The sequence below is a fragment of the Haliotis rubra genome, unplaced genomic scaffold, assembly GCF_003918875.1.
Source record: "Haliotis rubra isolate DU_JTF1 unplaced genomic scaffold, ASM391887v1 Scf6, whole genome shotgun sequence".
Classification (NCBI taxonomy): Eukaryota; Metazoa; Mollusca; class Gastropoda; order Lepetellida; family Haliotidae; genus Haliotis; species Haliotis rubra.
In genome coordinates this window covers 5469925-5494117 of record NW_025767301.1, presented here as the reverse complement: position 1 = coordinate 5494117, position 24193 = coordinate 5469925, and the positions used below count along the sequence as shown (strand labels likewise).

At 41.0% G+C, this 24193-nt stretch overlaps 1 protein-coding gene and 1 long non-coding RNA gene across 3 annotated transcripts; one reads left to right on the top strand and one right to left on the bottom strand.

Moving 5' to 3' along the window:
- On the top strand, window positions 1–16231 carry LOC124255310. Its single transcript, XR_006892666.1, has 3 exons — window positions 1–108; window positions 14395–14402; window positions 16219–16231. It is a non-coding gene; the product is annotated as an uncharacterized LOC124255310 (long non-coding RNA).
- On the bottom strand, window positions 1670–22683 carry LOC124255309 (ribonuclease Oy-like). 2 transcript variants are annotated; one of them, XM_046689194.1, is made up of 10 exons: window positions 22566–22683; window positions 16934–17020; window positions 16164–16248; window positions 15322–15374; window positions 14956–15028; window positions 12566–12633; window positions 11892–12005; window positions 10346–10394; window positions 9543–9614; window positions 1670–1910 (listed from the first exon to the last, which is right to left on the bottom strand). In XM_046689194.1, the coding sequence occupies exons 2-10, from the start codon at window positions 16978–16980 to the stop codon at window positions 1728–1730; spliced, it is 744 nt and encodes a 247-aa protein (XP_046545150.1). In that variant the 5' UTR covers window positions 16981–17020; window positions 22566–22683; the 3' UTR covers window positions 1670–1727. The 2 variants fall into 2 exon arrangements, with proteins under 2 accessions (XP_046545150.1, XP_046545149.1); XM_046689193.1 differs by lacking the exon at window positions 22566–22683 and adding an exon at window positions 20647–20771.
- Window positions 22684–24193: the final 1510 nt, after the last annotated feature.

Here is a 24193-nt window from a genome sequence, read left to right as displayed (position 1 = left end):
GTGTGCAATTAAATACAATATCCCTTGGAATCTACATGAATCTATACACTATTTCCCCTCCTTCACTAACTAACTTCCTATTTTGATGTTCAACAATAGTTCAATGAAGTCAAACTGAAGGAGATCTACTCAGGGCTCTGGTGAAGTGGCATAATAGAGAACAATACACAAGCTTATTATTAACAAGATCAGATGATTAGCAAAACTGAAAATATTAGACTACACCTTTCCAAAACTAGGATAACATAGTTCTTCCTTGTTGGAAGTTTAACATTGTTAGATTTGGAAATGGTGTAACATAGGTAGGCACACCCTCGTACAAATTTCAAATATCATTGGAGTGTCACTGAAAGCCTGAAATGCCCAATACTCTTGTCCAGTCACACCGATGACAGCATATACAGAATGAATCCACCATTACATTCCAGTTTCAAGGATATTGTGTACATTTATACCTTAGCTGACTAGACAAAGTTCTGCCAACTTCCTGAGCTTATGGACTGTCAACCAGACATGAGTGAGTGAGTGAGTTTAGTTTCACGCCGATTTTAGCAATATTCAAGCAATATCACAGCAGGGGACACCAGAAATGGGCTTCACACATTGTACCCATGTGGGCTATTGAACCCAGGTCTCCGGCGTGACGAACGAACACTTTAACCACTAGGCTACCCCATCGCCCCCTAACCAGACATGAATTAGTCCACAATGAATCAATAATACATTTCGGAACAGCCACTCCTCCACATGCACAACATACCTTCCATAATACGCCCCAGATTGACCATGTCTATTTAAGAATGTAAAGAAACTTTTTTTCTTGAATTGATTCAAGAGTGAGCGAGTATGGTTTTACGCTGCTTTTTGCAATATTCCAACAATATCACAGTGGTGGACACCAGGATTGATCTTCATACATTGTAATCATGTATGAAATTGAACCCAGGTCTTCAGCATGGCGAGTGGACACTTTAACCATTAGACTACCCCACTGTCAGGATGATAACAAGAGGAGTGTATACTTGTGTGTAGCACCTTGAAATGAATTAAGAACAAAAAATATTTTACTATGTTCTGAAAATTATGTCATGAGCACCAGACAACACTGTATTACTCTAAAAGACCAAACCTTTCTTTCATTTTCTAATTACTTCAACACTTTGACTGTAAACAAATAAACATGACTGAACCTCCCAAGTGAATGACTGAGTTTAGTTTTATGCTGCTTTTAGCAATATTCCAGCAATATCAATGCAGGGGAACACAAGAAATGAGCTTCACACACTGTACCCAAATGGGGAATCAAACATCCAGAACAGGAAAGAGGTCAAAATGCCTCACAGAATAAATTGCACTTTTGAGGGGAATCGAAACTCTTGTCACAAAATCACAAATATACACACCTGGTTAAACTGAGAGCACCAACTTCTAAACCTTCAAGACTTCAACAGTTTATTTATTTATCAATTAATACTACTCAAAAGAAATTAAAGAATAAATGATTCTTTCATATTACTATAGGTCATCTTTAATGCCATGATAAACTATGATATTAACTATAATAATATCAGAACTAGGAATTCCTCAACTTGTTTTGAGTAGTATACAAGTCTTACTGATACTGAAATAGCTACCACCACAATAAATACAGATCAAGTGATTTTTTTTCCAAGTAAAGTATGTTATGCTGAAACTTACAAAAATATATTATTATTGAAAATGTAGATTTAATTCCTTTTCGTAGAACTTGAAGAAGGAAGCGGATAGAGGTAGGTTATTTCCGAAGATCGGCACTCTTCAGCCTGGGTCAGGTTAGCCAGGGTGGCTTGGAATTCGGATCCACAATCCATCAGCTTGAAGGACTTGTCAAAACAGATCTCAATCTCGAGGAAAAACTGCCTCTTTGTTGCCTGGAGAAGAGTGATGAAAGTTGCTGAACACCCTGATGATCTTGGACAATATTTTGATCGTTAATTCAGTGTTTGAGTTAGGTTCTTGAAATAGTATAGTATAGCATGTGCTTACATCGAGGTAATTCTGTTCTTATCATGTTTATTGAAATATTTACATTTGTTCAATATTTTAAAATCATTGTTGTATCACCTCCATGATTATATCTCACAGTAGTGTCACAATACACAAAAATAAACACACAAACATGAAATTTATTAAATTTGTTGTAGATCTCCATCTTTATTAAAAACATCAACTGTACCAAAAATTAGATCGTATAGAAGAGTAGCATACTACTAGAAGTGATACACCTCAAGAAGAGAAGTTATGGATGTCAACTTTTTTGATCATAAGCAACACAACCAGTATTCATAATAACACTGTCGCTGGCATTGATAAATTGAAATTGAATTGAAGCCATTCAAATAAAGAACAGCAATCTGATTGGACATCATGTTTTTATCAAAAGGGGCACAACTTATGCTCAACACAAGGTGGCACAGTGATCAGGTAAAGGCTTAAAAGGGCCACTATGAAAATTAGACTTGATAGAGACCAGTGGACCCTCTTACCAAAGGAGATGACTGCTAACAAGGGCACATGGTTCTTAATGCTAGCACAAATGTTGTAACTCAAATCTCCATGCATTCTATTCCCACAGAGGTTCCTCAAGTCATATCTTCCCACGCACCTCTGTTCCAATACGGCCCTTTCATGGTGCGAGTGTTCAGAATTCATGATTGCAATCAGCGACATTGTTTCAAAAGTGACCATTCGCAGAGTATATAAATATGTAATTTTCTGAATAAAATTGATATTTTACACTTATCCTGACTCATGCTCTTTTGCTTGTCTTCTTCTTCTTGCGAACATAGTGGAACACTTGTATCTCCTACTGAAGCTCCCTTCAATAAAGAATAGACGTAAAATCACTCCTACCAAGAGTTATCTCTCCAGCCATTTAGGCGGGAAACTGTGGCGCCACCGAGCCCTCATGCCTCACTCTCTCCTGATTATGAGCCCGACACTTGAATTTGCAGGGAAATCCAAAGTGTCTAGAGGGGAGGATGGGTGGGCTTACCTCATGAGTCAGGATAAGTATAAAATATCAATTTTATTCAGAAAATTACATATTTTTCCTTATCCTGACTCATGCTCTTTTGCTTGTAGAATCCTACGGAAAAGGTGGTGGGAAAAGCACTTTAGGATTTCTTTAGTGAATTTTACGTCATTATATACCCCCCTATGGGAACTTCGTAATGGCACTGTATTTACTAGTAAACTCTGCTGCTGTTGCGACCCTAACCTTCCAGCTGCCTTAAAATGGGGGGACCACAAAAGTTAACTTTTGGTCCTTTCATGTGTTAACATTGTATGTGGATTTTGCGACTCTAACTCTTGATGCAAGCACCAAGTGGAGAAGCGACCCATTCCTGTACCAGTATCCTTACAAGTACTGGGTCATATTACTTATGCTATTTTAGACGTGCACATGACTTAAGCAGAACTCCGCTGAGTGTAAACTTAGTAAGTTATGCAACAAAAGGGTGAGACTCCGTCTCAGCCCCTTAGTGGGACTGTCAATTGTTGTGTTACAATTAGTGGGCCGAAATGGTGAATGTAAAAGCCGTCCTCAGTGGCGATGTTCTTCAAGTGATGGTTGGCAACCACCATGTCCCATTTCCAGAAGCAGCCCTCCATTATCATCCTGATAGAGCGATTTCCAAGTATAGAGAGCGTTGCGTTAGAGCTCTCACTTCATGTGGGTAGGAGGCTCTTGGAAGATCCAGTCCTGCTGCTTTGTAGGCCAGTAGTATGACAGTTCTGATACAGCTTGATATTTTAGTGCGGAAGACCTTTGTCTGTGCCGCTGTTGATATCGAGACGAAAGACACTTGAATTTCCGTCTCATGGACCTGGATCGTTGTAGGTAGACTTTCCATGCTCGTACTGGGCACAAGGATAAGCCGTGCGTATCCTGTGGTCCAAGGGCTGATGATAGTGTTGGGACGTGGAATTGTCTGTCTGGATGACCTGGCAGTTGATTCTTTGCCATGAAGTCCCATCTCAGTCCCATATGCACGATGTTTGATTTGCATCAAATCGTGTTCTCTCAATCCAGAGCGTGTATTTCCGACATCCTTGCTGCTGTTACTAAGGTTATCAAGAACAGCGCCTTCTGTGTCAAGAACTCTAATGATGTTCTCTATAATGGTTCGTAGATGTCACTAGTGAGATGTCGTAGAACAACGCTGAGGTCCCATACCGGAGCTTTAAATCTCTGATGTTGGTCCTCCAATTTAAGGGCATAGTAAGGCCAGTAACTCTGGTACTTTAGTTAGTTGCACTCGTCCTCATGACGATAACTGCTCTCAATGCCGCTAGGTATGTTGAGAGTGTTGACCCTTTTTACCGCTTCCTTTGTCTAGGTGACAAAGGTAGTCTGCCACTTGAGGATGTGTCACTTTCATGGCTGTGAAGCCGATCCTTGAAGCGTATCTTTGTTTCAAAGCGCCACTACTTGTCGCCAGACAAGTTGCGTGAAGACTTCGCGTAAAGCTAGTGTGACCGCTGCTGCTCTGGCTAAATATCCTCTCTTGTTCAAGCATGTCTGATACAGTCCACACGTAGTAGCCGAACACCTCGGGTTGCCGTGGCACCTGCTTTGTGTGAGGATGTACTAGTAGATTCGTACACTCTGGTAGTTGCAGTAGAAGCATTCCTACATCTTGTATGAGAATAGGAAATCATATTCTCGCTGGTCAAAAGGCGTGCCCCAAATAGTTGTGGGTCTCTCGCCTGACTGATGTCTGCAATACCCTAGGTAATAGAGCTGGTGGATAAACACGTAAGTGTTTAGTCCTAGGCAGGAGATGCTTCGCATGTCCGTTGTCCCTGTCCGTGGATCTGATATTGGTGAGATGAATTTTATCAGTTGACCCTTGTGGAGAAGAGGTCTCTTAAAGGTTCAACCATCTCTTATATGATCTGTTTGAAGATCTCTGAATGTAGCATCCAGTCTGTTGAGAATGGTTGCGTTGGACAGGTTAGTGTATGTGCTAACACATTCTTGGTTCTTGGAATGTGGCCTACTCTGCTGTGGACAGTCAGGATGACTGTTATGCTGATCAACTGACAGCAGAAGTCCAGAAGGTTTGCCAACTTTGTCGATCCTTCTGTGGATGTAGACCGTCACTGTTGAGGTGACTGTGTGTACCGTTAGATGAGCATTTTATAAAAAAGCTGATCTGGTGGAGCATGGCGTTTATCGCTGCTTTCATTTCCAGCATATGGACGTGCAGATCGTCTCTGCTATGGTCCATATCCCAGCTGACACATTGTTGACAAGGTGTGCTCCCACTCTAGGAGAGATGCATCCCCAAAGAGATGCGTCTTGTACTGCGACCCCGCTAATTAGGTGCGTCTGCAACCCTTCTCGCACGGAGTTCACCATATACAGATATGGGTTATAACCTGTCCGGATCTTCCGGTGGTATATTCATGAAGACCAGTAGTGGGCGTAGTTGTAATTCTCTCTGCATGTCATGTCTTGTGCTGACTTGCGAAAACCAACAGATTCCGCTACTTAGAGAGTAAAAATGGAGAGAGTAGTGCTTGAGATACAAGAACTTGTATCTATATCCTACGCTTCTGACATCCTTACCGTGTCTGTAAGGAATGAAGTGATGGCCGACTGTGTGCCTGCCATCGTTGCGAACTGTATGTAAACATCGCCTGGCTACCATGTCTTCCATGATGACAGGAGGGGTCTGTAACCTCATGAAGGCACCCAAATCACGAAGGTCCAGTCTAACTGGACTGTAATGGAGGCGTTGCTCACTCGCTGACATGTTGTTGTCACTTGTAACCCATTTCTTGATCTGTGAACTACGTCCGACTTCTGCGCAGGGCGTTGTCCCTCGTGGTCCAATCAAAACAAAGCATTTTGATTCTTTAGGCTAGCCGCGCTGTGATGTCACCGCTGTAGCAGGAAAAAGATCCTTGTAGAATCTAGTGTCATCATTGATATCTGATCAATCGTCGGTCCTGTTCCATAGTTTTCCGAAGTAACATGAGTGGCCACGTGTGTCGAGGGTTAAATGATAAACGCGCGAATATTTCGGCGCGAAATATTTCGCCGCGTAATATCGATGCTGGGTAGGTTGTTTTCCTGGCTGTTGTGACTCTTACTTCAGTTTTGAAGATAATGCCGTCATCTTTATACATAGGCTCAATTAAACTTTCACGTTGTCAGCTTGTAGACTGCTTACATCAATGAAGCGTCGTAATTGTAGAATTAATGCTGAACTTGTTGTAAATTTCACTCAGGGAATCAGTGACGAGTATGTAATTTCCTAGCTGTAGCAAGGCTGCCGTTGAACTCCGTCAGAGAGAATGTCTGCAGATCTGTACGAAGGTGAAGATCTCTATAAGGCCATGAATCTTCTAATGTAGATATATCAATCTATGTGAATCCGTCCTGGATTCCGTCTGAAGATCCGAGCTAGTGATGAATTCTGGCAAAAGTACGTCTCTTGTACTGTATGACCTATCTTCAGTCTGTGTATCGACGAAGATCTTTTCCCTTCTAGGATGACGCTACTTCGTGTCCTAGTTGAATAACCTCGACGATCTGCGTAGTGATCTGCGTGGTGGTCGCTTGGTGTGACTGTATGGCTTTGCATGTAGATAATCGTCTTCAGTAGTCCGGGATTGCCTACCTGGCAATATATACCGAAATGGTGATTCCCGTGATGATCTGAGAAGCGTCGTTGATGCCCTTGATGTAGGTAGTCGGCCTGAAGATCCTTTATTAGGCTCTTTATCTGTTGACAGTTTATGAAGATAGCGCCGTCTTTCGCGCAAGTTGTAGGCTATATGTAGTGTTCTGTTAAGCAGTTAAGTACTGCGACGTCTCTGCCTTGTGGCTGGCCTGTGCGAATGCCTTCGCGCAGGCTTGGTGATGACATGTAGCGTTCTGCGGCGTTTCTGCGTTGTAGATTGCCTGCGCGAATGCCTTCGCAATTGCAGGCTTGTAGACGGCATGTGGCGTACAGTAGAGAGACGAAGTACTGCGATGTCTCTGTTTCGCTGGAGACCTGTATGGGGATCTGGGTGGAAGTCGGCGAGGAGATCGACGTGGTAAATAGCCCGACGAACTGTGCCTGTAGGGTGACCTGTAGGTACGCGAAGGTCCTGGTGAATCCCTCGACAATCTATGGGACGAAGATGCTTGTATACTGTAGCTGACGTCCTTCGCGAAGCCTTCGCGAAGGCTCAACTGAGTCCGTACTTGGGGAGTGGCGACTGGTGCTTCGCGAACGCCTACGCGAACGCTGGTCGTCCGATTCTGTATCCGGGAATGGAAGAATTTTCTGCATGATTCCGCATGTGGAGGATGGTGACTGGTCCTTCGCGAACGCCTACGCGAACGTCTTCGCGCCTTCGCGAACGCTGGTGGTCTGATTCTGTAGCCAGGGATGGAAGAATTCTCCTTCGCGAATACTGATTTCACATCTGGGGGGATGGCGACTGTTCCTTCGCGAATACCTTCGCGAAGCTTCATCTGAGTCTGCATCTGGGAAGTGACGTCTTGTCCTTCGCGAAGCTTCATCTGAGTCCGGGTATGGCGATTCTTCCTTCGCGAACGCCTTCGCGAATGCTGATCGTTCGTGTCCGCCGCAGGGGATGGTTGAGTCGACCTTCGCGAAGGCCGGCCTGTAGTGTAGATCTGCTGCCAGATGTCACGTTGATGGAGGGTCCCTCAGAGACGACGTCTGCGTTGGAACCTTCGCGAAGGCTCGGGACCTCGTTGTGGGCTGTGACTTCTACTCCAGGCCGTAATGTTGTTCATCTCCTGCATACGGTCCCCCCGGTTTGAAGGTCTGCGGTGATAGTAGCGCTGCCCTTTCTGCGTTGATAGCGACGTGGCCCACAGGACGCTCATCTGTTGTCATCGTAGATACCGTGGAGATCTGCGCTGCAGTCACCGTAGCTGACTGGTCGTTACTTGTGATGAACCTCTGGGAAGATGATCGGTTGATCATCGGAGAGTCCCTGTACCCTCAACGGAACAATTTCGGCAGAGAAAGTCCTTGTAGTCTGCGTAGACGCCCCCGTAGAGTTGTCGCCATCTAAGGGGTGTGTAGCCTTCTGTGTAGAGGATGGCGCCTATACATCGCCTCATGATGATTGTAGAGCTGCCCTCTCTGCGCTGATAGCGATATGGTCCGGAGATCGCCATCTGTCGCCTCGGACTGCGTGCTGTATCTCTGGGAAGATCAGCAGTGGCTTAACATGAAGCCCTCTCGCTGGCATCAGGATGAGGCTTCATGCTGCGTAGAGGATGGCGCCTTCTACGCCTGCGCTTGAGGGGTTGTCCGATGTAGAAGCCAACGCCTTCGGTAAAGGCGGACAACATCCCACGCCCATCCTCCGAAAGTACACCTCCGCAGCTCACTTGATGGTAGTAAGTCGTCTAACCGCAGTAGACAGCTCATGAGGGACTCAGCCAGTTTACCCATGACTTGGAAGTCACCTGGATAGTTGATAGTACGTCTAAGTACGGAGAAAAATTATATATTAATTTGAATTTCAATTAAAAGCTGATAAAGATTACAGCTATAGCTGGAAGTACATATAGTTGTGCAGCTAGGGCACAATCAACGTGGGTCTGCAGCAGCGAACCTAAACCAACAACGAAAATAGGTTATCATGAAATGTAAACAACTGAACAAATACGGACAATACCATGAATAAACAGTGCTAAATACGATTAAATATCCAACCATATTGTAGTAGGATACTAACTAAACCTCTATAAAAGTAGAACAGAGGAAAATAACTAATTAATTAAAGGATATAGTGCCGTATAGGAGACACAGGCGCTCTCACAACCTGCCCACAGGGCAAAGAAGGAGAGAGTGAGGCATGAGGGCACGGTGGCGCCACAGTTTCCCGCCTAAACGGCTGGAGAGATAACTCTTGGTAGGAGTGATTTTACGTCTATTCTTTATTGAAGGGAGCTTCAATAGGAGATACAAGTGTTCCACTATGTTCGAAGAAGAAGAAGACAAGCAAAAGAGCATGAGTCAGGATTAGGAAAAATAAAATAATTTCTGTATGCTTCAGGAAAACTAGACCCTCTTCCCCTGCACGATGCTCAAACATTTCTTCTAGACAGAAGTCAGTCATGTAATGGCGGATCAATGGCATCTCCATCACTCTGTCATAAGTTAGTGACTTGCCACTACCAGTTTTAGTCCCAACAAAACATCTTGTCCATTGATTCCTCCACTCTCTATCGCTAGTTTTTGAATTTCAGTTAAACATGAAATACCGAATCTATCCTTCGCATGTTGATCAACTAACTCCATGGCGGTTGCCATATTGGATCTAAGTCGATGTAACACATGCAGTGATTGGATAGAAAGAAGGGAGATAATTCTAGTGGCAATTTTTTGCCGCTAGGGGATTTTACAAGATCCAGGAAATATGGCCGTATTAGAACAGAGGTACATAGGAAGATATGACTTGAGTTACCACTGTGGTAAGAGAATGATCTCCATGTGGTCACCTAAACAATGTACCTGTTGGTATGTGCACCGCAACACTGGAGCTGATCCAAAATATTTCTCCAACAGATTGCTGACTTCAGTTGCCTGAAAGGTAACATACAATATGAGACCATGAACTCATTCAATATCAGTCTACATGCTTCATAATGATAACTTTAAACTTATAAGAAAAATCTTCAATTCTTAAAATCAGAAACATGTTATCACACAACTATACACAAGGCTATCATTTTCAAATTTAGGGATATCCATATAGCATGTATTGAGTAAAGCGTATATTTAACTTTTCAGAAAATAAATGTTTGCACCAAAACAGAATACAACAGTCCAGCCATTATTACATTCTGTCATGAAAACCAAAATCGCCAATTCTAAAAAATTTGATTATTTAACCACCTCCCTCCTGCTCCATCTACTCCCTCCAGATCCCTCCCCTCCTTCCAGATCCATCCATCCAGCTCCACCCTTTCACTCAGCTCCACCCCTACCTCCAGCTCCACCCCCTTCCTCCAGCTCCCCCCTACCTCCAGCTCCACCCCTCCCTCCAGCTCCACCCCCTTCCTCCAGCTCCATCCCCTACCTCCAGCTCCATCCCCCCCCTTCCTCCAGCTCTATCCCTTCCAGATCCCTCCCTCCTGCTCCACCCCCTATCCAGCTCCACCCCTCCCTCCAGCTCTATCCCTTCCAGATCCCTTCCTCCAGCTATACCCCTCCCTCCAGCTCTATCCCTTCCAGATCCCCCTCCCCATCCAGCTCCACCCCCTCCCTCCACCCCTCAGATCCCCCAGTGGGTGTTTAGGTGACGGGAGACTTACATTGTAGCCTGTGTCCTTTGAGGGGATGACATCAAAAACCTTCAGCACCCTGCAACAGGTGAAAGTACTTGTTAGCTTTGAGGAATACAGTAGTCAACATCAGAAGCACTCATGGTAATGAAATGATAATGGTTTAATAACAATGCTTTAAAGAAACATTCCATATGAAAATTAGAAACACTGACTGAGTTTGGTTTTACGCCGCTTTTAGCAATATTCCAGCAACATCACGGCGGGGGACACCAGAAATGGGCTTCACACATTGTACCCATGTGGGGATTTGAACCCGGGTCTTCGGCGTGACGAGCAAACGCTTTAGCCACTAGGCCACCCTAGGTTATCCATATAACGACACTAAAGTTAGAGGCTAAGACGAAACGCTTTAACCACTAGGCTACCCCACCGCCCCAAAATTAGAAACAAATAAAGAACACTCTTTATTTATTAAGCTGTTAAAAATACATTCCCTACTACAATTAAAAACAAAAACCCCACTGAATACATTTTACAAATATAAACAGAATGTTCAATTATGCTGGTATACTGCAGCATCTGTACATGAATATTTGGCCACTCTGTATACACAGTGTTGGGAAAAGAACAGAAACTAAGGTCAAATAATCAACAAAGTTCCTTGTTTTCAGTTTCAGTACTATGTATGTCATTCATCAGAACAGTAAGTGAGTGAGTTTAGTTTTACACCGCTTTTAGCAATATTCAAGCAATATCATGGCAGGGGACACCAGAAAAGGGCTTCACACATTGTACCCATGTGGGGAATCAAATGGGTCTTCCATGTGACGAGCCAACACCTTAACCAGTAGTCTACCCCACCGCCCTCATCAGAACAGAGGATAACTTGTGATTGTTTTCTGTTTGTTTTGACAGAAAGAACCTTTTCATTCAGCCCCAAATCAGTATTCATGCTTGAATATACATTTGTGTTTTGTTGAGACAGGGGAAAGGAAGTAAAGGAACATTTTTACCACCATTACACACTGTTATCATGAAGTTACCAGAAAGTGCAAAACAGTTGAAAGATTTGTTCCTCTTTTCTAAATTGTTGTGGTGAGAGACCATAGACATGTTCAATCGATGACTGCTGTAAACATTTCAAGGTAAGATGAAGAACGCAAGTACTGTAAGGGGTGAAACGGTATACCGCGGTATTAGTAGAACCGTGGTACTTTGCCTTCGATTCGCTATACCATAATGCAATTCATAAATTCGTTATTTTCGGTTTTCGTACTGTTCTTCTATCTAGTCATAAAATGACAGTTTTGTTCATTCAAAATAACAAAGATTATCGTTATTTTTCTCTCCGTGTTATTAAACAATGTAAGGTTGACTCTAGTTGTCAATTTTCTGGATTATGATCACATCTCATATACCAAGCCGAAACGGACCGAACTGAAGGCCATGTACTGCAATACGTACCGTACTGTGGTAAGAGCGTACCGTTTCACCCCTATGTACTGTTAAACATGACCATAATGTACATTTTCAAACATTTCACCAAGGCAAACAAGAATCTGCTACAACTTACTGTTGTAATCTGAGCTTTGTGTTGAGTTGAAGGGCTGTAGTGAAGAAGTGTAACTCATTGTCAGTGGCTGGCAGACTGGTGGCGCAGGTCCCATGTTTCTCCCATTCATGCTCCCTGCAACACACACAGGCATTGTCAAGGATTTTACTTCACTTCTGTCAATCTTGAATATTGGAATAATCTTCCCAAAAAAGAATGCCTGGGGAGTTAGCTCCCTCTAACTGCATCCACGATCCAATGAAAGGCTGCCACAACCAATATCACAATATTACAGCGAGTGACTGAGCATCTTTTTACACCACTTTTAGCAATATTCCAGCAATATCACGGCAGGACCAATATCACACCAGAAATGGGCTTCACACATTGTAGCCATGTGAGGAATCGAACCTGGGTCTTCAGCGTGATGAGCAGACACTTTAACCATTAGGCTATCCCGTTACCCCCCACGACATTACAGAATGTCGGTTTTTGTGTAGAAATTGCACCAAGGCAGGTATATTTTGAAGGGGCAGACTTGGGGATCATTCTTTGAATCATAAAAGTATTCAATAATCCCAGAAATTTCCATTCATTAGTACATCAAGATGACAGAATGACCCTTATCATTTGAATGTTAGTGAGAACTTGCAATGCTACACCAAGTTAACTACAGTCTACATAACTATACATACCAAAAGTCGTTTTTCGGTGTATCAGTGAACAGGTTAGGCCATTGTGCAGTCAGATTGGCCTCTAATGACTAAAATAAAGCATGAAATAGAAGATAACAGCTCAAAACTGCAGGGAAAAATAACAAATATTGCTGAATGAATAAGTCATGAAACACCCTCACATTGAAAGGTTGAAGAATGAAATTATAATCTTTCAGAAGTCTCTTACCATGCTATCAAATGATATAAGAGGCTGGTTTCCTTGATACAATAATACACTTTTCAAACATTTTTTGAGTGTTCTAGACAGAACTTGAATTTAGCATATTTTCAGTATATATATACTAGCCACATTAAGAAACTGTGCATTGTCAAAATATTATCCCAGTTGATAAGTACGATAACAATGTCAAAGGTAAATATACACTTAATGGAGTGATCACGAGACCATAACAAGTCGGGAGAATTTCAATTGAAAAGTCAATCCAAATGACGTCACGAGTCCACAAGCGGGGACAAGGGTCAAACGACCATGTCACAAGCTCAATAACAGGTATGTCCACCATCGGCATTGAGTACAGCAGTGCATCGACGACACGTAGAGCCTATCAAACGTGCAAGGAAGGCTTGTGGGATGTCACGCCACATTCTCTCAAGTTCTGTTGCAAGGTCAAGGACTTTATCTGGCGGATGAGGAAGACGGCTTAGACGGCGATCCATCTTGTCCCAAACATGCTCTATCGGGGAGAGATCTGGTGACTTTGCAGGCCAAGGCAGTAAGTCAATGTTGTGGTGTTGCAAGAAATCCATAGCAACCCTTGCCGTATGAGGGTGGGCATTGTCCTGTTGGAATGTTAACCCGGGACCATGACGTTGCAGAAAAGGAATTGCCACAGGTCGAAGAATCTGATCCCTGCAGCACACACCAGTTAAGTTACCCTGAACAATCACCAAAGCGATTCCTCTCCAAGACAGGCCTGTGCATAACGTTCTCCCACGCGTCTATTGGCACGTTGACGTCCATCAGTATGGGAAATGTTAAACCTGGACTCATCTGTAAAAACAACATTTCTCCACCAAAACAAGGGTCTGCGGACATGATTTCAGCACCACATTCGGCGAGCTTGTCGATGACATTGTGTCAGGATAGGCTGTATGGCGGGATGTCGTGGTCTGATCCCGTAATGATGTAAACAATGACGAACTGTGTTGGGGTGGATAAGGCGAAGTCCTGGGGTGGTTCGGGCAGTCATCACTGCAGTCTGAAACCTGTGGCGCAGATGGGTCACCCTTATCCATCTGTCCTGTCTTGGCGTTGTTACACGTGGACGTCCAGAACGTGGCCAATCGATGACGTCATTTGTGTTCTGGTAGCGTCTCACCAGTGCAGAAATGGTGTTCCAGTGGCAGTGGAAATGTGCAGCCACTTGTCGTTGAGACATTCCCCTACGGACAATCCCAATGGCCTCATGACGTTGTGCAGACGTAAGCCTTGGCATGCTATGGGTTTCAATAGCCGTTTAATTTTTTGAACGATCGCAAGGGCAGGGGTTGAGCTTTCCAAAGGGACAGTATTGTGTGACATTCATTTGCTCTGTTTCTCTTCCCCGGAATGCACGTCTCAAGGACGAACCCACTGACGTCACGGAACTTGGCACGTGCATTCATGTTGGATACATGTCACTAATCCCTGAGTTTTAATCCTTATGTGTCTACACAGGTTTGATAAATTTAGATTTTAAATTTTTGTATGCACAGTTTCTTTATGTGCCTAGTATATAATGTAAGTATATGTGCTATTATTAGCTGACATTACTCAACAGAAACAAATCATGTACTGATAGATTCAGGACCATTCGTGCAGAGGTACAGATAAGCTGCGTATCTGCGTAAATTACGCAAATGTTTATGTGAAAACCCAATTCATATTAAGTCTATTGCGTACAAGTACTCTTGAGTTTTTGTAAATATTCAATAAATTTGATCTTACATGAGTACACATGAAAATGACAAATCTTAACTTGGGTACTGTAGCATTCAGCAAACATACTAGAATTTGAAGTAAGCAGACCCAAGAGCTACAGATGGAGGTTACTGAGGATAGATAGAATAACTATATATTGTGAGGTTCTATTTCAGCACATGAACTTGGCAACTTGGAATTTTCATATCTTTTCTCATATTACAGATGAAATATAAATAACACACACGTAAACCAACATTTAAACTTTATTATATTTTCACAAATAATGGAAAATGGCAAAATGCCCAATTGAGTTTGAATAAGGAGGGTATAATTTATTAGGTTACTGAAAGGAAAATTAGGATACCCAATTGAGATGAACACAAGCGAGTATGTAATTCAATGACCCAAAAAGTTATCTGTAGCTCTGCAATCGTGTACCTCGTACCTTGATGTCATCATAATTGAATGGCCAGGAGCTGTTGCAGTTACTGGGCTCGTTACCACTGCGGCTGTTGGGCCTACAGGAAAGACAAACATGAACAATGTATCACCTTACATATACCTACTACCACAATAAAGAATGATAATGCTATTATTGACACTTGACCATTGTAACATTTGTACAAGTTTTAATCCTACAGTGATCACATCTCTTTTTTAAGTTGTTTTTAGGGTTTATTAGTAACATTTAATTCTTAATTTAATACTTTATCTGACTATTATTGGTTATTACTCATAGCCTTTATTTCAACTGATGTACCTTTTGATTGAATGGCCGCCCACAGGGAACCTCGTTTTCATGGGAACTTACCATAAGCCATGAACGGTCCATGCAGTCACCTCTTCCGGAATGACACATTTATGCTGCATCACAAGAAGAGACATATTCATGATGGTTTAATTGACAAACATTTTCTAAAAAATTACCATACAGGTAAAACACTTCGTGTTTATGGAATAACACTGTTGCCATGTTCCACACAAACATGACATTGGGTTAGTCTAGTGGTAAAAGTGTTCACTCATCATGAGGCAGGCTGTGGTTCAATTCCCCACAGAGGAACAATGTGCGAAATAGCCACTGGCCCGCTAGCCCGCGGGCTAGTAAAAATCCAGTCGGGCCAGTAAATCTCCACAGTCACTGGTCCAACTGGCTAGTGAATTTTCATGGGATCATTTTAAATATATATCCCTCAATCCGACTTTTAAATCATGCAAAATTATGGCCTGATAAATGATGGTATTTTAGCCTTTTGTTATCTTTTGCTTAATTTCTACATTCAAATTTCAGGCTAGTGAATAATTTTGTTGGCTAATAACTTTCAGGCATAGCTAGCCTGCCTCGCTGGCAAAATTTGGAAACTATTTCGCACACTGCACAGGTACAATGTGTGACAACAATTTCTGGTGTACCCCAAAGTGATATTGCTGGAATATTGCTTACAGTGGCATAAAACCTCACTCACTATTGAGTTTCTCAATCTGATTTACTTATTCCACTCTCCCTCCCTCACTCACCCACCCACCCAATATATTTATTTCAATAACCTTTCATCTCAACTGCCATAGACTAAACCTAAAATAATTTAGGAATACAATAACACCATTTACTAACGATTCGATGTTCGCACATGGACATATATTGCCACTAACCTCTGAAGACGCATCGATGCATACTGAAGGAGGCCATTGTTGAGAAAATGCAAAGAAGTCAAACTCACTCCTTGCACTCATAACACTGAAAGTCCAGAAAATAGAGTTAAGCAAATAATATCTTAGCAGTTAACAAAGGAAGGAAATAGAGTCATAATTATTAAAAGAACTTGATGATGGATATGCTCAAAACAATTAAATGTTTCTCTAGCAAAAGCGATCCTATAAAATGTTGCACATCAGGCTTTTTAATTTCAATTTTTAAACTTCAACAGTTTTCTGAATTAAAATTTACTTCTTTTATCATTCATTCATGAGCACTATGTCATAATTATATCAAAGATCAAAAAGGTACATTTTCAATCGAGAAAAAATATAATATTGAACTTATTTGTTACATCTCTTCTCAACAGCAAAGAATGGACATGATGAAAATAAAAATATAATATATGAAATGATAGAAATAAAAGACAGATATCTTTCAAAATGGATGATACAAAGGATCATAAACATGGTGAACAAGACTGACTGACTCAAAAAGGTATAATCATTATTAACAACAAGCATTGTCACTAAGATGACATAATCCCCCACTGCAAATCATCAAATCAAACTTATAAAGTAATGAAAGTTTAAGTTAAATGTTTAATTCAAAATTAACCAACATTTTCCCAACTAAACATTCATGAATTTCAGTGCTCTACGTTCAACATGTTGATCTTCTGGTAACCATAGTAACTGAGAAATATACTGATGCTGAGTAAACATACACTATGACAAGACAGCTCACAAATGGCAACAAGCTATTTCCCAGCATCTTCTTTGCTTGATCAGTTGTTGATTTCTCCGCCAACAATCTGCAATATCAAATGAACATCAAATATAACATATGTTACATCATCAAACTGGTAGTAACTATACCTGTATTGTTATTATGATGAGGGAACAGAGTGCAATGATATCATTTAAATTAATATAGCTTTGCTGGACATGGTCACTGCAGGGAAAGAAACCTTTCAACATTTCCCACTAGACCACAGGACCAGTTAATGGACAATAATTAGTGGTCCTGTCTGTACTTCACTGGTCCAAAATAACATTCATAGATTTACTTAACAATCAATACAAAATTCACCTGCCATCAGGACCACTGCAAACTTATCATTGAGTGGTCCTGAAGAGCCACAGGACCAACCTACATTTCGCACACTGCACTGAGTCGTAGAGTGGGCTGCCTCTAAAATGTCTGCTTCACTTTTTTGCCTAATGTTCAATCTGTGAAAACAGGCACTATTAGAGTTCAAATAGCCTTAATGTATTCTAATTCTGAATCAGATATTCACATCAGACATGATTCCATATCTGCCCATCACACTATTTAATATGTATTAAACCAGGGAGACTCTATAAGGGGGAGTGGTCACTCCTCGGAAAGCTCCTAAGCTATGCCTCGGCTCGTCACGTGACCAGTGCAGCCAATATGGCGGCAGCGTAGTTTTAAGATTGAGCCCGGTTTATTTTCAACAGCTGATTACATACGCTGAGTGTTGTGACAACTGAAAACCTACATGTAGAAGATAAGTTACCTATTCTGTCACTTCATTTTAAGTCAAATACTTGTTATTAGTGTCAGTATAAGTACAGTAGCTTTGTAGTAAAGTTTCAAGTGGGCATGTTGTAGCTCACTGGCTTCAATTCTCAGTACACAGCGAAGAAAGACTAACTCATATCGCTAAAACTTCTTTCACATATTCGCTTAATTTTTAGAAGGGAAATATACCTTTGTTAAAAGGTGTTTGCAAAGTAATAGTGATATTTTTATAACTAAAACAATTGGTTAGGGTGTATTTGAGGTGTGTGAAAATATGACATATCACCGATCTGCCATTGAAATACTACAGGGCGTTGTTTGAGTGTTTCTAGCTAGTGTTCAAAAACATCTTTCACATACACCTTCAATTTTTATGAGGGGAATATACCATCAGGTGAAAAGTGTTTGCAAGTAATAGTGATAGTTTTATAATTTAAAAAAATTGTTAGTGTGTATTTGAGGTGTGTAAAAAATATGGCATATCACCGATCTGCCATTGAAATACTACAGGCGCTGTTTGAGTGTTTCTAGTTAGTGTTCAAAAACATCTTCACATACACCTTCAATTTTTATGAGGGGAATATACCATCAGGTGAAAGGTGTTTGCAAGTAATAGTGATAGTTTTATAATTTAAAAAAAAAATAGTTGTTAGTGTGTATTTGAGGTGTGTTTAGTGCAAAATATGACATATCACGATCCATTTTGCCATTGAAATACTACAGGGTTGTTTGAGTGTTTCTAGTTAGTGTTCAAAAACATCTTTCACATACACCTTCAATTTTTATGAGGGGAATATACCATCAGGTGAAAGGTGTTTGCAAGTAATAGTAATAGTTTTATAATTTTAAAAAAAAAATGTTAGTGTGTATTTGAGGTGTGTGAAAATATGACATATCACTGATCTGCCATTGAAATACTACAGGGCGTTGTTTGAGTGTTTCTAGTTATTGTTCTAAAACATCTTCACATACATCAGGTGAAAGTTTTAATAGTTTTAAAAAAATTGTGTGTATTTGGGAATATACCATCAGGTGAAATACTACAGTTTTTGAGTGCAAGTAAAACATCTTCAGTACATAATTTTTATGAGGGAATTTTTCAGGTTGGCAAGTTTAATAGTTTTATAATTTTAAAAATGTTAGTGTGTATTTGAGGTGTTGTGAAAAATATGTATCGCCGATCTGTGAAATACAAAATATGAAAACATATCACGATCTGTTCTGATAGTTTTTTGTTTTTTGTTAGTGTGCATTTGAGGTGTGTGCATTGACATGCTTGTTCTGATGCTTCATTGGTGCTTGTGATGCTTGAGTGTTATAGTTCTAAAACTTCTTTCTTTCTTGTTGATCTTAGTATTTGACAAAACTGGAAAGGTGTTTGCAAGGCTTTGTGATAGTTCTAAACTTTCTGTTCTTGAGGGGTCTGTGACAGTGTCAGTTAACATTCTGTCAATGCCCATGTCATTCCACACATGCAATAAGATATCTGAATTAGTTACTAATGTAAAAAAAATATGTCTCAAAGTAGATTTTTATAAAACGGACAGCTGATGTTAACATGTGTTCTACCGATAGTTTTATGCTCTTTAACATGTTTGGGGAGGGATGGCCGTGGTGTATCATTTATTCTTTCATTCATTCACATATGTTCTTTTTCTTAATTTCTTTCATTCATTCACATAAAATTCTTGCTCTTAATTCATTCATTCATTCATTGTAAAATTCCGACCTATACAATACACTGGCTGAAGTACTGTTAAACGCAGCCGAAGTTGCGCTGGGACCGAACCAAGTCACTGTGTGCGTTGGAGCATGACGAGGCACACGCTAATTAGTACAAATGGTAAAGAAAGCAAGCGAGTGACCTATCCCTGTTGTAGAGTATCCCTGATTAAACACAGGATACATAATAAACTGAACAGGAGATTTCTGTGATCTGTGAGATTAGCAATCTGACTTACAGTTGAGTAGAGTTAAGACTAAGAGACATGCATGGATTCTCACCATTTTTATGTCTGGCTTTGCAGTATTTAAAGAATATTGAGTTCTAGAGCACAGAAATCAATATTTGTGTTACAGTTTGGGGGTCATTTTTAGTTCTCGTTTAACTTATAATATTTGTTACAGTTGTCAAGTTGTTAATGTCATATATTCTTCTATTTGAAACTAATGGTTTCAAACCTAAGAACTAGTGTTATAGGCCTAAGTCTTGATTCCATCCTCTTGATTCAAGGGATAGAACTGCATGTAAAACTAAAAGTCTTGTTTCCATCCTTGTCGAAATTTGGGACATATGACACCCTTTCCGATCCTTAAGGTTAGAGTCCCTGGAAAGATCCTCCATCCCCTCACCCACACCCCCCCCCCACCCCCCTCGGGAAAGAGTTCCTTCCGTTCCCCCAACTCTAAACCAAATTCTAAACCTAGCCCTAACTTAAATTTTGGACTTTTAATCATTTTGTGAGTTTTCTAGTAATTGTTGTGTTAAGTTTTGTTTATAATTCTAGAATATTTATACATATTATTTGGGATGGGCGAACGGGAGGAACTCTTACCGCCGCTTATGGCAGCTGTATGGTTAGGGATCCTTTCCGATCTTTAGGGAGCTGACACGTCTTTAGCTTTAAAATAGCTACTAAACAACCCTCTCCGATCCCTAGGGTTTAGAGTAGGACCTTACCTTAGGGCAGTGTAATCGGACTATAATCCGGTAAAGAGCACACTATTCCCACACACTTTACATATAATGATGTCAGTCCTACGACCAATCCTCAAATCCGTTCAAAATGAAGGGTCCCAAATATATTGGCTGTCTGGTCAAACATCAAAAGCGTAAAATTTAACTGAGCTGCTAAATCTTCTGAAAGGAATACAAAATACGGAAATACTTACAATATATACAGATATCCCCTTAGAAATTCTTTTGAGACTCTGCTGTATGCTTAGTTTAGTAAATGTTGTTGTTGCTCTGCCTCTGATCAGCTGACAAAGACTCTTTCAACCATTCACGCTGTGCGTACGAGAGGAAATTCCAAGGGAAGTAACTCCAAATTGTCTTCAACATAGCTAACTCCACGAATGTAAATTTCAATAGCGTATGAGATCGAATCTCATTCAATTTCAAAGACAAACTATCATTATATGTTTTCCTGTATCAGTAATTATTTATACTTGTCTAAATACTAGGTGAAAAAGATGAGTGATGACTCACTCAACACAAGTTAAATTATTATATGTTCTCAAATGTCACTAATGGACCTTTATGATTTTTACTAAGTATCAGGCATGTTCAGTAACGTATTAGCCCTATTGGGTTTAAACTCCGAAACAAAAGTAACTTTAATATTCACATTTTATCTGTTTGTGAATTTGAATGACACACAATTGAAAGCTTCTATCTCTATTCCTTGGAGAATTAATGTATGTAAATGATTTCCAATAATTTCCGTGTCAAAACTGAAACTTAAACATCTTTTAATAATCAAGTTCAAATTCCGTCTAGTACGTTTTCTGTTTATGCATTACAGGTACAGAATGGTAATACAAATTGTAAACAGATCTTGAAAATAAACTATTTTGATGTGTCTTGTTTATATTTTCATAAAATGCCTGGTCATTTGCAAATTCCATTCTGGTGATACACTGCAGTTTTAAAGAAAAAGACAATCAAGGCGTCGCACTGTTTTACCGAGTACACCCTATAACGTCATAAAGCTACCCTGCTCTTTCCTGGTGAAATGGGTGGTGGGGTAGCCTACTGGTAAAAGCGTTCGCTCATTACGCTGAAGACCATTGGTACATTGGTACAGTGTGTGAAACCCATTCTGCCGTGATATTGCTGGAATATTACTACAAAGAGGCGTAAAACTAAATTCACTCACTAACTCTCCTGGTAAGCGTCTTGTTGTCTGCACAGTTAGATAATTGATCTACCGGTAAAGTCGCATGTGCTATTTTTTGAAAATGTTTTTTATTCAGTTGTCCATGAACCTATTTTATCACAGTCGCTTTTATCTTTAGGTTTATGGTACCCAAACCTGCAAGCACAATGAGTGAGTGAGTGAGTGAGTCAGTTGGGTTTTAGCGCTATTACAGTCAAATCACGACAGGGAAGAACAGAAATAGGGTTTACATGTTTGGTCCATGGAAGAAATCGAGCCAGAATCGCAGGCGTGAGTAGACCACAAGGCCACCCCAACACTCCAACACACAGATGCCCCCAACCCCATATATATCGACCCCACATGGGTACAGTATGTGAAGCTCATTTCTGGTGTCCCCAGTCGTGATATTGCTGGAATATTCCTAAAAGCAGCGTAAAAACATACTCACTCACTCACACTCACCATATATATCGGATGACCGCCAGACACACAATAGACATGATCCGATAATAAGGCGGGGCCGAGTTGTCACGAGATAGCAAGGCATGGACTGATGTAAAGTATAACAGACCAAGAGCAATGTATTGCATACGCGCAAAAATTAGAACACAACATGTGTAGGCGATGATGAATTAAATTGTATTTCCTAGGCAAACATAATGCGACAAGTCATCAACCAGTTTTTGTACGCAATTCCCATGGCTTCTGTGGATGAGTGTGAAAACGTTACATCAGAAGTTCGTTTTTATTTAGTCTGTCCACATGAAATGACAACGATTTTGAACATGTACTTTAAACACACTATTAATATACAGACAGGTTTAATGTATTTACTACGGTACGTGCTCCAAACACTACTACTGCCTTATAAAAATAAATATTGTATAAAAATGCAACATATGAATATTTTAAAGATAAATACATTACCTTCACAGATCTAATTGTGCGGCGAAAGGTAATGTCACGAGTTGTCGTTAACAGAGTCTACGTAAATATGATGGAGATAACCTGTTTCCAAGCGATGTACATAGGTCACGTTTCCTCGAAGGTATCCAATGTCCAACAGTTGTATAACACCACATCCTTATTCAACCTTTCCTGGTATTATATGAACCAGTATGTTTGACAAGCGGAAGTAGTGGCGGTGTGGCTGTTGTAGTGTCGGTCTAATGTACAGTTCTAGTTGTTGCTTGATGAGGAAATTATCCCACCTCTGCAAACATCTGTATGGTATCTGTATGTTATCTGTATGGCATCTGTATGGTATCTGTATGGCATCTGTATGGTATCTGTATTGTGCATGAGTTTTTTGTGTTGAACTCCGCATCCAGAAATACGACGGACATTTGTAAATATTCAAATCTGGTCGAGACAAACCAGTGATTGATATCATGAGTGACCAACGGACCCTAACAAACAGACCTATGTATTTGGATAAAACGCCGTGACAAATTAAGTGTTATATGGTTATTTCATTTATTTATTAAATACAGTGTAGAGAAAAACTGTAATTTGAATGTAAATGGTTAAAAACTTGTAAGCATCAGTAAGTACTGCTAATTATCTGGTAGTGGGTGATGGGTGACGGACAGACTAGTTGTCGATGGACTGGTGATGTCAAATGATTCCACAGTACGTCAGTCGTCTTCGGTCTGATTGATCAACGCCTCACCCACGTCCTGTCGGACTGATCAACACCTCACCCACATCCTGTCGGACTGATCAACGCCTCACCCACATCCTGTCGGACTGATCAACGCCTCACCCACGTCCCGTCGGACTGATCAACGCATCACCCACGTCCCGTCGGACTGATCAACACCTCACCCACGTCCTGTCGGACTGATCAACGCCTCACCCACATCCTGTCGGACTGATCAACGCCTCACCCACGTCCTGTCGGACTGATCAACACCTCACCCACGTCCTGTCGGACTGATCAACGCCTCACCCACATCCTGTCGGACTGATCAACATTCACGCTGATCCTCAGGCGTAAACAATTACTCATCACTCGTCAGGCAACTGAGTACTGAAATATATTGAAAGTTGAGTTGACCATATTTCTATATATAGTGATGGCGTAGCGACAGTTCGTTACGAAACTGGATACTTTTGCATAATTTTCTCACAATCAGCACTTTCCGTGCGAACGAATACACACCTTAACAATAACACTAAAGGGATCTCAACCACGTGAACGTGACTATCATTGTTGCGACCATACTTGATATTTATGTCAATGGAGTAGAGAGAACACTATAAACAATTATCCAGGGCATGGCAGTCGCGATACTATCCAACATTTATGGCTAGGCGTATGGTAAAATAGCTGAGTAATAAATGTGATGACTGGAACAGTTTGTATAAGGAAAATTCATAGCAGTTGAAACAGGTGGACATACAGGTGTACATACAAATGTGCATTAGGGAATGTGATTTTATATCGCCTTCAGCAGTACTCTGGCAATATCAGGACGGGGGATACCAGAAGGTGGGTTCACAGATCATACCTTTTAACAGAATCGAGTCCGGGCCTTCGGCGCGACAAGCCA

Coding starts and splice junctions, on each gene's coding strand:
- LOC124255309 (XM_046689194.1), bottom strand. CDS start 16,980: ATGCTGGGAAATAGCTTGTTGCCATTTGTGAGCTGTCTTGTCATAGT. Junction 12,006..12,565: donor ACACCGAAAAACGACTTTTG/GTATGTATAGTT, acceptor TGTGTGTTGCAG/GGAGCATGAATGGGAGAAAC. Junction 1,911..9,542: donor TGCGGTGCACATACCAACAG/GTACATTGTTTA, acceptor ACTCTTCTCCAG/GCAACAAAGAGGCAGTTTTT.